The 13,423-nt window shown below is 35.1% G+C and overlaps 3 protein-coding genes across 4 annotated transcripts in view; 1 reads left to right on the top strand and 2 right to left on the bottom strand.

Moving 5' to 3' along the window:
- LOC125847528 (uncharacterized) overlaps nucleotides 1–13,423 on the bottom strand; it is a 126,551-nt gene that overhangs the window by 770 nt on the left and 112,358 nt on the right. Inside the window, exons 2-4 of the mRNA XM_049527136.1 lie at nucleotides 809–850; nucleotides 329–455; nucleotides 168–240 (exon numbers count right to left, since the gene is read on the bottom strand). Coding sequence (XP_049383093.1) covers nucleotides 168–240; nucleotides 329–455; nucleotides 809–836 — 228 coding nt within the window. The 5' untranslated portion in view covers nucleotides 837–850. The remainder of the gene's footprint in view (nucleotides 1–167; nucleotides 241–328; nucleotides 456–808; nucleotides 851–13,423) is intronic.
- On the top strand, nucleotides 2,409–8,744 carry LOC125847545 (DNA-directed RNA polymerases II, IV and V subunit 8B-like). Of its 2 annotated transcripts, XM_049527169.1 has the most exons (6): nucleotides 2,409–2,504; nucleotides 4,860–4,907; nucleotides 5,505–5,612; nucleotides 6,266–6,420; nucleotides 7,555–7,643; nucleotides 8,286–8,744. In XM_049527169.1, exons 3-6 carry the CDS (start codon nucleotides 5,540–5,542, stop codon nucleotides 8,401–8,403), a joined length of 435 nt encoding a protein of 144 aa, XP_049383126.1. In that variant the 5' UTR covers nucleotides 2,409–2,504; nucleotides 4,860–4,907; nucleotides 5,505–5,539; the 3' UTR covers nucleotides 8,404–8,744. The 2 variants fall into 2 exon arrangements, with proteins under 2 accessions (XP_049383126.1, XP_049383117.1); XM_049527160.1 differs by lacking the exon at nucleotides 4,860–4,907 and having other exon boundaries at nucleotides 2,414–2,504.
- LOC125863005 (BTB/POZ domain-containing protein At5g17580) lies at nucleotides 9,109–11,196 on the bottom strand. Its single transcript, XM_049543177.1, has 3 exons — nucleotides 11,162–11,196; nucleotides 10,917–10,986; nucleotides 9,109–10,728 (listed from the first exon to the last, which is right to left on the bottom strand). Exons 1-3 carry the CDS (start codon nucleotides 11,194–11,196, stop codon nucleotides 9,109–9,111), a joined length of 1,725 nt encoding a protein of 574 aa, XP_049399134.1.

Genomic DNA, 13,423 nt, shown 5'->3' with positions numbered 1-13,423 from the left:
TCTGAACAACAGAGAAGGAATGCAAGATGCATTGTTGGGTTTATTACTATCAGAGGCAGAGCCAAAATTTGAAGTTTATGGAAATATTCAGAACTTACCACCGAATTCATAGCTCGTTTTAGTTAGTGAGTTTAAGCAAAAGCTACTAAATTCATCTGAATTTGTACCTGCATCAAGGCTCTAACTTCTTCTTTAGAAGGAGGATCAAAGTGAGGACCAGGCAAATGCTTGTTGATATCACTGCAACAACACAAGACATTAGATGTAGTGAACTCAAAAGATTAGCCTGAAAAAGTTATTATTAAAAAAAAAAAAAACAGTGAGTTACTTGTAGACAAGTAGAACAGCAATGTAAAGGTCTTCAAACTTGAGATAAGCTTTTCCTGTTTCATCTGTGAAACGATAAAACACCTTGTCTGTTATCTTCCGCATCTGTCTTTCTCTCCATTGCTTGCCTGCAACAAATAGTCAACAACAACAACACACGCGGTGAAATTCCACAAGTAGGGTCTGAAGAGGGTAGTGTGTACATAAACCATACCCCTTACCCCGTGGAGGCAGAGATATTGTTTTCGATAAACCGTTGGCTCAAGTATTGCATAGCAGAGCGGTTTGACAAAGAACATACCGATGTAACCAAACAAGCAGAAAATTAAAATATAAATCGTAATATCAACTTCATCCAGTGTAACCAAGATCGATTGTGACTACAAATTTGAGCTAGAATAGATCACAAACAAGATGCAAACTACATGATTTGTGAATTAAAGAAGCATAATCATATAAGAAGATGATATAAATTAATTACCTTGAAATTTTTCAAGAATTTGTCCCATGGCTTAGAGATAAGATCAGTATTGAGTATATTTTTGGGATGAAAAATAGTAAGAATGATTGGAAATGGAGAAGCTTACAAAGTCTTGCAAGTTACGTCAGATTATCGAAGCCAATGTGATGTTGTCATGTGGCACAACAAACGTAAGGCTCGAGATCCACTTCAAGTGCGGCATTATTATATTATATATACAGAAAGTACGAAAAGGTCTCTCTTAAAGTTTTTTTTTTCCTTGGATAACTAATAAATGAACCATAAAATTAAAAATAATTTCATATTCATACTCTAATTCAAAGTAATTTAAGAAATATTCATTCTCTAAAAAAATAAAATAAATTATAGCTCATAACCCATTCATTAAGATTGATAATTTTTCATATCAATTAATCGAAATTTTCAACCTTAATAATATCAATGCAATATATATATACTGATTTAGTATCAGTTAATCAAAATTATCAGTCTTAATAAAACAAATACAGTAATATATATATATATATATATATACACACACACACAAGTTAAGCGATTTTTTTTTTTGTGGTGGGAGGGGGGGGTATATAGTGTAATTATTTAGTTTTTTTTTTTTTGGAGGGGTGGTTGGGGGTTATATAGTGCAATTATTTAGTGGGGTATGAATGTAAGAGGTATATGTTTGTAATTATTTTGTTTTTATGGGGTATTTACTTAATTTTCCCTTTTTCTTTCGGTGTCTCGTATCCACATTAAAAATCGATCAATTCAGATTCTCATTAGGTGGGGCCCATTCGAGAGTAGGCTTTCTGTCAAGTATTTTTCGAGTTTCATTAACTAGATTCTCATCGGATAGGAGCTCATTTGGGGGTATATCAGTTTCCTTATTTAGTTATCTTTTTATATTCAATACTTGAAACTGTGATCGTGAATTAAGAAAGGAACAATCTCGTCTACTACACCATATCCCTTTGGTAGTATGTGATGATTGTTACTTTAATTAAGATTTTTTAAGAAATATTTTGCTAATATGTTTGAGCTAGTAAGTTAATCAATCTAACTTATATTTACATATTGAATTTCAATATTTAAAAACATTATTGCTGATTTAGATTTCATACGTAAGTTTAATAGTATTACAATAGCAAAATTAAGAGGTATATCATGCTCCCCTTAGTATAGCTTAATTTGCTTACTACTATTTATTTTAAATTATCAATTAATATCAAGAATAATTATTTTCACGACCTCCATTCAAATTGACTTAATCACACTAGTATTTCCTGCATTTTATGATTTATGCTGAAAGGTTATTATACACAATCTTACTGCATATATATTTAAAAAATTGTTTTTAAAGCTTGAACTCATGACCTTTTATTAGTCGAGCGCGCTAACTGCAATCAAATAACAACACTAACTATATAAAAATAGAAAATGTTTCGAAAGATGCCGACCACCTTCTTACTTTGATCCTGTGCCAATTTTCTTTTAAAAAAATTGAGTGCGTTGGTTAATTGTTTAACTTTGTTAGTTTTAAGGACCAAAAGGATCAAAATTAGAATAAAGCTACAACTTAGGGACTAAAATCACATAAAACAAAACGCCAAAACCCACCTTAAACTTAAATGCTTAAACCCTCCTTCCTTCTTAGGTTCGCTGCTACATCAACCTAATTATCTCTGAAATTCAGCAGGTTGGCTCTCTTTTTCTTTCACTTTTCTTGAATCTTGATTATCTATAGTTTTTTTAGCATCACTAGTCCAAATTTGTATGATTCTTGGTTACTTTCATGGCAAAAAACTTGTTAATTTGTTGTGAATTGTCACAACATTGAATGAAACGGGTGATTGTTTAGGATCCATATAGCTGACCTAATTAGTTTGAGATTAAGGCCTTGTTGTTGATTTTTATTAGTGGGTAAAAAGTTTGGAACTCGAGGTTACCTTAGAGGTCAATTATTATGAGTTGGAAGGTTTTTTACATGGCCTAAAATGTAAATAGATATGCTTGGTTTATGTTCAGCATTCTTTTTATTGTAGTTGATTTTCTTCAAGAAATGAGGGAAAGTACGGTAATTTCTTAAACTAGAGTGTATTTGTAATGCTTTAGTTGTTACAATACTATAAAAAGGATAATGGGAATCACGTATGCGTCAAGCTTGCGTAGGTGGGACCTGGGAACTAGTAATGTTACTAAAATTTGTAAAGAATATTCCCTTCGTTTCAATTTGTACGTCTTATTTTGACTTGACGTGGAATTTAAGAAACTAAATGAGACTTTTGAATTTTCTGGTGTTGGATTAAAGATATGTCAAATGTTTTAATTTTGTGGTCTTAAACATGTCACGTGGAAAATTTGGAATTAAGGAGTTGTTAAGAAGGGAAAGAGTCATTCTTTTTGAAACGAACTATAAAAGAAAGTAGGTTAAAAAAATTGAAATGGAGGGAGTAGCTTATACCTGTGATCATTAATTTGGCGATCTTATGAAATAGTATATCACAATTCTCGATTTGTTTGTGTGGCTACTCTTTTGGAGGAAGTGTATAAGCCTTGCATTGGTGGAGGTAGCACATACATTGTGGAATTAATCGAGGTGTACCTAAGCTGGCCCAGACACCGGAATTATAAGAAGAAGTGTATAAGCTTTCTGTTACATCCTTTTTTAAAACTAATATAGAGAAGTAAACTTCCTGAGTCATAGTAATTTGAACTTGGAAAGTTTTTCATCGCTAAATGCTGGGAATTTGATATTGGATGATCACCGGAAGTTTACTGATTTCCCTTTATTTCTTATTTAGTTAGGTTAAACAAGAGATGAATAAGTTCTGAGCCAATTGCTGGTCTGAACTGGTATGCTGTTAGGTCAGTTGCTTTTTATAGATTTATAGATTTTACAGGAATAGGTTTTGGAATGACAAGGGAGGGGTAGCCTAGTGGTACGGACCCTGTGCTCCAACCATATGGTTGGGGGTTCGATTCATCAGGAGAAAGGTAAAAGGGCCGCTTGTAGGGGTTTGGGAGGGGGGAAGAATCTGGGATTTACCATATCAGTGGAATTAAAAAGGTCGTGGAACAGGTTTAACACGTGGGCGAGTTATGTAAAGGTATTTACAATCTAAGTTATGTGGACTCGTCATTTTTGTTGCCGCCCTGTGTCGACATGAGACGGGTGCGGAATATGTGTGGGGTTCGGTCAACCCATAACGGGTACTTTGATCAGAGTCCACGGACAAGTTTGGGGTAAAATTAATATTTTGATAAAAGATAAAATAGATTTAAGAAATGAGAAATGTCATACCTTCAAATATTATAGTCCTTTTGTCTCTTTTTTTAGCTTTTTCCTCTTGTTCAACATTCGATGCTTCATGTTTCAAGCCAAGCAGATAGAAACAAAGAATTCAAGCGGTCGTGTTCTGACTTTTGGTAGACAGTTGCAACGATCTGTAAGGAGAGTTGGTGGAAGGTCTTGACTGACATCCTTTTTCTTTTTTGAGGGGAAGAACCTGAGTGCTTGATTGAAGAAGTTGGGTTCAAGGGAAAGACGACCTAGAAGATCTTTATAGCTCTATTTTATTATTTTGGATTTTTTAGCCAAATCCACATCCATATCCATACCTGGATCCACACCCCCGTATCATAAAATTTAAATTTTGCCGAATCCGACCCTTGGATTTGCACATGTGCCGAACACCCGCACCCGAGTCCAAGCAATTTAGTGATGACAATTATGGTGAAAAGTTGCAAACTTCTCTCCGAGAAGGATCTTTTTTTGTTTCTGAGACAGGTGGAAAGTTGTAAAAACTTGATGTAAGAATTAGAGAAATAAAAAACTGGAAGGGCTTCCCTTGGCTTAGTTCTTGTTCTTGTGCAGCTTATTTAAGTTTAGAGGAATAGTATAGATGTTTTCTTCAGAATGGGGTAGTTTGGATTTCAAGATCGTTAGATTGTTTTCTTCTTTGGGTACTGATCTTATCTGGGTAAACATTTATAAGTTATCTTCATTTATCTGGTTATTATAGCGTGTTTACAAGATTTCTAAATATTACAGATACTTGTGCTGGATAACTTCAGTCTCTTTTTGCTTTGCAACTTTCAGGTTCTTTCTATTTTTTTCCTTTTCTTGTTTCTATATTCTATGTTTCTTTTTCACCTGATGTGATGGTCAGTTCTTGATGGGGTATTTCTCAACTTAAGAGGCTTAGCTTTATGATGAAGTAGAAAAACTTGTTAAACTTGGTCAAAGTCTGCTGTTTGTTTCTGTTTGGAAAATTGCTGAGAGGTTGGATGTCAATCTCTCTGAAGATTGAGAAGGTTCTTTGTTCGGTGTTCCCTCTTTTCTTTTTCTTTTCTGATATCCATTATATTATCTCTTTAGATACTCCGTTGTAGTGATTTGAAAACTGATCTGGCCTGTGCTTTCGGAAACACATCCTGATTTAGGCATTTTTTAAATCCTGTATTAGTTTTAGGATGTTGCTGACTTCTTGTCTTTTTCTATTTTCTCGTAAAATATTGACAGTAGTTAACATATCTCCCACGTAATGGATAAAAGCTTAGTCAATTTTATCAGAGATGTCCAATAATATTATTTACTGCAGAAATCAATTTATCTCACCTAATTGATAAAACATTAGACATGTATGATTGTCATTGATCATGATCCTCTTTTGGATTCTTTTCCTTCTGTGATTAGGCGACGTTGTCTCTTTGCGAAGCTTACCTCTGGAAATGGATGCATTTCACTTTGACGAAATCATTAAGGTGGTGAAGGTGGATGCTGATGGCAAAAAGTATGACAAAGGTAATACCTCTTTCATTTACTCCTCATGACATTGATATTACATGCAATGCTTTTAAGAAACACTATTACCATGACAATTGTTGTCTCCACGGGATTCCTCTGTGCTATCTTCCTGTATTCTTCTCCGAGCTCACATCTTTTCCCTGGAAAGGGAATATGTGGAAATAAATAGGAAAGAATTGATAATTTGATATCTCCTACTGATGCAGCCAGTTAGAGGAATTCCTTGAGATCCCCTGTGTTGGAACAAACGTTTTTTTAAGCTGTGCGCTTCTGTAGAGAAGAAGACGATAATTAATTGGTGCCATTAAGAAAGAAACAATTTTAATGTTAGAATGTCATTCAGTTTTCCATCTCAAAAAAAGAATCAGTTTCATGTTAAGATCATTCTCAAAATCAACATTTGCTGTTAATTATTTTATATCTGGATTGCTGTCTTTTCTAAATCCACATCAAGTTCTCTTAACGTAAATGAGAGCTACCTGTGTATTTTGCTGGGAACAGTATGTTTGTTTTGATTTTGTTCTTGTAAGTGATGATAGATGTGTGGAGAGGCAAAATTATTATCAACTATCAACTTTTCTGATGATCTGCTGTTGTATTTACATTTCTGTATTATTGATTTTTGGACTAAAGCCTGTCGATTTCTTTAGTTTCTCGCATAGAAGCAGAAAGTAGTGATGGTGCGTCATCAATCCAGCTAGATATCAACTCAGAGCTATACCCTATGAAGCGAAAAGAGTTGTACAGGATGGTTATATCAACGACACTAATGGAAGGGTCGGCTGTCACTAGCTATCCTCCTGAGGTATTTGTTCCGTTTAATTATTTTGAATATTAGTGCATGTTCCTCGTTAATTGTTTTGCAAGGACCATTTGATGATATAGAAATATGATAATCTTCTCTCTGTGCTATGGTAGATATAATCTTTTATAAGATTTTAGTAGCCTGCTTGGTAAATCCATAAATCTTGTTTGGGGTGGAAGTTGTTGATTGCCTTGTTGTATGGAGCGGAGTGTTGGCCAGTCAAGAACTCACATGTTCAAAAATTGCATGTTGCGGAGATGAGGATGTTGAGATGGATGTGTGGGCACACTAGGAGCGATAAGATTAGGAATGAGGTTATCCGGGAGAAGGTGGGAGTGGCCCCTGTGGTGGACAAGCTGAGGGAAGCGAGACTGAGATGGTTTGGACATGTGAAGAGGCGGTGTGCAGACGCTCCAGTGAGGAGGTGCGAGGGGCTGGTGGTAGAGGGTACGCGGAGGGGTAGAGGTAGGCCTAGGAAGTATTGGGGAGAGGTGATTAGACAGGACTTGGCTCAGCTTCACATCACCGAGGACATGACTCTAGATAGGAAGGAGTGGAGGTCGCGTATTAAGGTTGAAGGTTAGTAGGGTTAGCGGGTTGTCTTTCCTTGTGAGGGTATGGGTTGGTAGTGTTTGTAGTAGTCCTAGCCTGGCACTTGTAGTTCTTGTCTGTGATCCTATAGTCATATGTTGTCTACTGCGCTTCGCCTCTCACAGTATTTTCTTGNTAGATATAATCTTTTATAAGATTTTAGTAGCCTGCTTGGTAAATCCATAAATCTTGTTTGGGGTGGAAGTTGTTGATTTTGGTCTTGTAGTTGGCTATCCAGACTACGCATTATCATTGCTGTAAATTCCTGGGTGGGTCTCCTTTTTATTTTCTTTTTGTTTGATGATCTCCAAATTGAAGTAAAGGTATTTATGAAACCAAAGCAACCACTTGGTTATCATTTTCTTGAATTTGGATAACTTTCATTATTTCAAAAAGAAATGTTGGAAGCTTCTTTTTATTAATTTGATTTTGCTACTCCAAGGCTTTTTGGCAACAGTAATGTGTTGGTTGGGAGGTGTGGCCACCAAATTTAGATTTTCCTATACTGGCTAATGGCTATGCATTTAACTTCTTCCATTGCAGGGAAAATCTCTTATTGACAAATTTGAATACATCGTGCATGGGCTGGTATATAAGGTCTCAATGGAGGGATCAGGAGCTGACAAAAAAGTGTATGTACTCGCTTGTCCCATTTCTTCAATGTATTGGTTTAATTTCTTGATCTATCTATAAGCTAGATGGAAAAAAAAAGAAGCAGCAGCGCAGGCAGGTTTGCAGCAGTCCACTAGCTATATTTCAACTTTGAATTACATAGCACCCACTAATTCCACTATAGTAGTTATTTTCCCAACAAGTCCAATCTCGTTGGTCAACATTGCCTGATCTCTCACCATTTCATCATGCAGCAATGGTTCCAGATATTTTATTTGGATTGGAAAAATGATTAGTTAAGAATGGAAAAGGGGAATGTCAAATTCACCAATCTTTCCCTCTCTTCTAACACACTTAACCGTCTCTTTATACTTATGTTCACAAAAAGATTTTTTTTCTCTTTATTTTTTTCTTGTATTTATTCTCCAGTTCTTGCTGAACAGACAATTCCAGGCCTCTGGGCCTGTTGTCAATTAACACAACTAAAAGCTCCCTTCAGTACGGTTGTAGTTTGTAGAATGATTTAAAACATCTCGTGGCCTCTCATAGGAAATAAGTTTGTTCCTGTAACGTTTCTCAGATTTTCAAAAGTCAGTAAGTTTAGAGATTCAAACTCTTTGACAGTCTATTGATTTGTTCATTTTTCCTTTTCCTCATGTCAGGGTGGTTTATGTCTCCTTCGGAGGACTCCAGCTGATGCTGAAAAGTGATGCCCTCAAGGTGCAGAAGTTTAAGCTTGATCAGAAGCTCTTTCTTCTTCTGAGGAAGATGGTGAAGTGACTCCATTTGTTGCTCTTGAATCTTTATGGAGCAGAGACTGTAGAATCTTTTTAGATGCGAAACCTATGCTGTTGAGCTGCATCTTTGTTGGAGAAATTATGTACAGTTCTGAACTTAATTAAGATGCATCGACTCTGCTCTTGGAAGACATGTTTGTTTTGGAAGTGTTTGCTGGAAAACAGCTCTCTGTGAACAAACTTATGTTAACCATTTTGGCTTTGTTGCAAAACTTGCAATGAACAAGTTGGTTATATTATCAGTATGCATCACATGTGAAGATAACTGTTTGTGTACTGTCATCTTGGCGTTGTTGCAATGAACAAGTTGTCTGCACTTTTGCTCTAAAATATGGTTTTAGGCCTTCCATGTAACTGTTCTTATTATTATACCATACCGAAGTCTATGCAAGTGTGTGCACTGAGTTAGCAACCTAGAATTGCAAATTGGTAAAAGTTTTTTTTGCTTTCCTTCTGGGAGGAAAATTCATCTTTACGTTCTATAATGCGTGTTGATGTTTAACTTTTATTTCTTCACAAGCAATAGGTAACTTGAACCTGCAAATTATCCGTGAATAAGAACCAAACTTATAGATGGCAAAAATACTTGCCTTTTCACAAGCTACACAGAAACATTCATGAGAAAGAAAACCTAATGACATTCAAAATCATTTATGTTTTAAGAGTAATGCATATGGAAATAGAACTTCTATTTTGGAGGATGGACTTTTTTCTTCTTCACATGACAATTTGGCTCATGCAAGCTTGTCATACAACCAAGCTTCCTCTTCATTTCTTTCCATATGCTTGTTTTCCCCTTTTGATTCTTGTGCTGGGAACCACCTCTTTGAATTTCCCTTTTCATCGTATCGCATTCTTTCTCCAGCTCAACCACCTTGCTTCCCATCTTTTGCATCTCTGCTTTCATAATTTCCTCTTCATTGCTGCTAGTCCCCCTTGCATCTTCCTCGTCGTCTTCCAGCTTCAACAATCGGTTAGCAGGACCCCCTTGTATCTTCTTGGACACAGTATCCTTCAACTTCAGCTGCACAGAAAACAGAATCTGCACCATCACTCGAACTGGTAGTTTTTCGTTATGTGCAGCATGCTCAGAGGCTTCAGGAGACATTTTGCTGCAATCTAACACCCTGCAAACCTCCTCCCTTTCCCAATCAGTGAGATATCTGTGCTTGTCCAAGTATATATCAATTGCTCTATACATACCATCAGAATTTCTGTTAGTTCCTCCTGTTGCTGCTTGTGATAACTCTGCTAGTGATAAGAATGTGTTCAACTTTAAATCTATGTCACTAGAAACCTCAGCCAAGAAGTTATCGACAAGTTCTGCTACCACAACTAGGCCAGATTTATCTGTGCTTGCGTAATTGCTGTAGAAATTCTTCAATATCCTTTTCACACTTTCAGTGTCATACCGCTCTTCTTTTGCATATCCTTGTGCAGGTATTAAGAGGTCCTTCACGGTTGCCTGGTCTAGTTGCTTTCCTATTCTAATCTCCAACCCGGTTTTGCATTCAGTATGAGCATCCAAGATTATCGCGGATTGCAGCATTTGAGAGAGCAAAGAAATGGGGATTAACCCCCTTTCTTGAGGCAACAGTCTTTCCACTGCCTCAATGATCACTCTTTCAGAATTCTTCTCATAAGTTGACGGATCATCTTCTTCTCCTTTAGTGTCCGAAAAAACCCATTTGTTGAGATAGTGAAACAGAGATGATACCATGTATTCCAGAGGGACTTTTCGATGAACCGTTGCATGAATTATGGGCTCGTAGAGAGCAATGGAAAGTAGTGTCAAGTCCTCTGATTTCCAGTCAAGAACAAAAAGTCTCCGCCTGACATTTGGCTTGTAGGCATTTTCATCGTTCTCACTGTCATCATCTGTTGTTGTTACATTCCTCATCGGCTCTCCAAGTAGACTTGGATCGTGCATTACCTTGGTGATGATGGACTCAGCACATGCATCAATCAAGCCAAGATCCGAGGCTTGTTGAAGAATGTTTTCTGCAGATTTGAGGGCTTTAATACTCTTGTTCCAGCTAGGAAGGACAGTGTTTTGAAAGTAGAAACAAGCCTTCTTTGTGAGGTTATTGGTGCTGTGAATCTCGGACATTCCAAGATAGTGAGCGAGACAAAGTACTTTAATGACATTCTCAGATGACAAGTTTATGTCAAAGCCATGACAGAATCTTGCTACAATCTCAAAAGTTTCAAAATCAGTAGGAATATCTCCTAGCAAATGAGAAAGATCATCTTCAGGATTCTCTTTCAGTAATGCAGCTAGCTTTGAAGATCTTGCAGCCAAAAGTTCCTGTAAGTTCAACACAAGGAAATGACATATTAAGACTCTATTTATTTCCTACTAAGTACTAAGACTCAAACTCAAGACTTCTGATTAAGAGCAGAGGGCTCCCAATCATCCCATCTAACTTGAGACACATGAATAACACACGCTTACACTAGAAGATATCTGTGATGGAGGATGATAGTAATTCTCACCCTATTCAAAGAGAATGGCAATCCACAAATATTGAGCTGAACATCTGATGATGAAGCATGCGTTAGTTTCCTGAAAGGAAGGATAAAAAAGAAAACAAAGCAAGATTAAAAAGTGTAATAAGTGAAAAATATGCTTTTTATGGGCTCTTTTTGCAGAAAGTCACTTTCTGTGAAAAGAGCCTATAGTTGAATGATTTTATGTGAAAACGAGTGACTATCTGAAATATTATCTCGTAAAGTTTTACCTGGATGAAGATCCTATGCTTTTGCTTTTGCTCATTTTTTCATATTTTTGTTGTTTCCAAGTCATTAAGAGATCAAATTTTAGGCCTTTAATTTCAGGCTAATATGTAGCTTTTAGTAGATTTTGATTGCTAGTATTCTGATCAACCTGCAAAACATATAGCCATAAGTATAAATTAAACTATTTTATGTCTTTACAGTAACGTTAAGGGATCGTTTGGTTCACGTTCTAGTTTATGCAAGGATTACGAACTAGAATTACTATACCATGAAAAATAATACATAGATTGTCATTTGTTGAGTAATAATGCAGAGATTATTATAAAATGTACACTAATATAGGGTGTGTTGAATATGTAAGCTCAATATTTAGTTTTTGATGCTATTTAACACTTTTTGTGGATTTGTTCTTCATTTTCTTTAACCATATGACTTTCATCAAATATGGTGTTCCACATAATTTTATATGTATCTACAGATCGAAAATATAATTAAAAGAAAAAACATGCATCATACAATAATAATCACCCGAATGAGTGCATAAAATTGATGAAATCTTATAAGTATGTTTAACCTTTTGGGATTATGAATTTAGGAGCATAACAACAAAACATACCTGAAAAATCTTGAATATTTTTCTTCCTTCTTCTTGTAAATGTAAATTATAAATGAGAAATTAGAAAGAGAGATAAATTAAAAAGAATTAGTGTGCAAGTAATTGAGGTATGACTTTTTGTTTAGTAGTTGTTTAAGTGTTCAATATTCAAACGTTCAAAACATAATATTTGGAGATTCTGTTAATTAGAGTTTCATTTGGAGATAAACACTCCAAAAACCCAACTAAAATCTTCTATATTTTAGGAACGGCTCTCAAATATTATAGCCTTTTTTTTAAAGAAAAGTATATTTTTATATTTCTCTTATAAACAATTTTATAAAAAATGTTTCTACGTGGATAATCCTATTTTAAAGTACATAATTTTGATAGAAACAATGATTACTTTCTTTCTTATTTTCTTTTCATTCAGTGGGTTCAATATTCACATTGGCGCCAGATTCATTCAGATTAGCGCTACGTACACATTACTTAGGACTTGAATTCGAAAACTTTGATTAAGAAAGGAGGAACAATCTCATCTAATACACCACATCCATTAATAATACAATGATTACTTTCTGAAAACAATATAGAAATATTTAACCGCCTTTCTAAATTTGATGTGAATTATTAGTTGTACTTTTGAATTATTTATAGTTTTCATTGCCTTTGAACTTGTCTATTTGATAGTCAGGGATAGGGTTGTTCATGATTATGGTTAAAAAAATCAAATGGAATCGCAATTCGAACCAAACTGATTAAAAAAATCGATAGTTGGTGTGGTTTGATTAGGTTTGGTTTTAAATTCTGAAGATCGATACTATTTGGTTTGGTTTTGGTTTTACTAAAAAAGCTTCAAAACAAACAAAACCAAACCGAGAAATTATATACATAGATTTTATAATTATATATTATTTATAAATAAAATATAAATATTTTATTAAATTTTAATTAACTCATATAAATGTGTCTTTTAACATAGCTTTCCAACTTTGAATGTGCATAAGTAGATACTTAAATTACTATTACATTAAGCAAAAAGACACACAAATCGTCATACGTGACATAAATAACGTGTTAAGCTTATCTTCCATCCATGTTAAGCTTACTAGCATCCTCAATCGTCTTCCAATTCACCATAGTACTTGTGATCTCTGACTTGTAAATCAGCTAACTTATAGACTAAATTTAAATGCCAAATTATAATGGAAGATATATATTTGCTTTGAAACTTAAATAATTGGGCTAACTCATCGGTGGCCCCCTAAACTTGGCACGATCTTTCACTTAGACATCTTAACTAGGCTTTGTTCATTTTAGACACCTCATGTCACGCCCAACTGTGTCAATTTGACACTTTTTCGACAATCTGCCAAATTTGTAAGGTGTGCACAAAACACTCGTTGATGATGTGTCAAAGTGACGAATTAAATAAAGACACGTGGCATATATATATAAAAAAAAAATTATTAAATGATGAAACTTGAGTAGGATAAAAACTACCAATGACTCATTGACATGTGACATTTGTTTAACTAAATAATTTTTTTAAAAAAACACTTTTAATAAAAAGAAAATTATACCCACACCACCTCCAAATTGTCTTCTCTACTACCCACCTCCACCTCAAACCCCAACCCCTCTCTCTCACTCAGATTTTCTTCTC

This window comes from Solanum stenotomum, chromosome 1 (assembly GCF_019186545.1).
Source record: "Solanum stenotomum isolate F172 chromosome 1, ASM1918654v1, whole genome shotgun sequence".
Taxonomy (NCBI): domain Eukaryota; kingdom Viridiplantae; phylum Streptophyta; class Magnoliopsida; order Solanales; family Solanaceae; genus Solanum; species Solanum stenotomum.
This window is presented reverse-complemented; position numbering and strand designations above follow the sequence as displayed.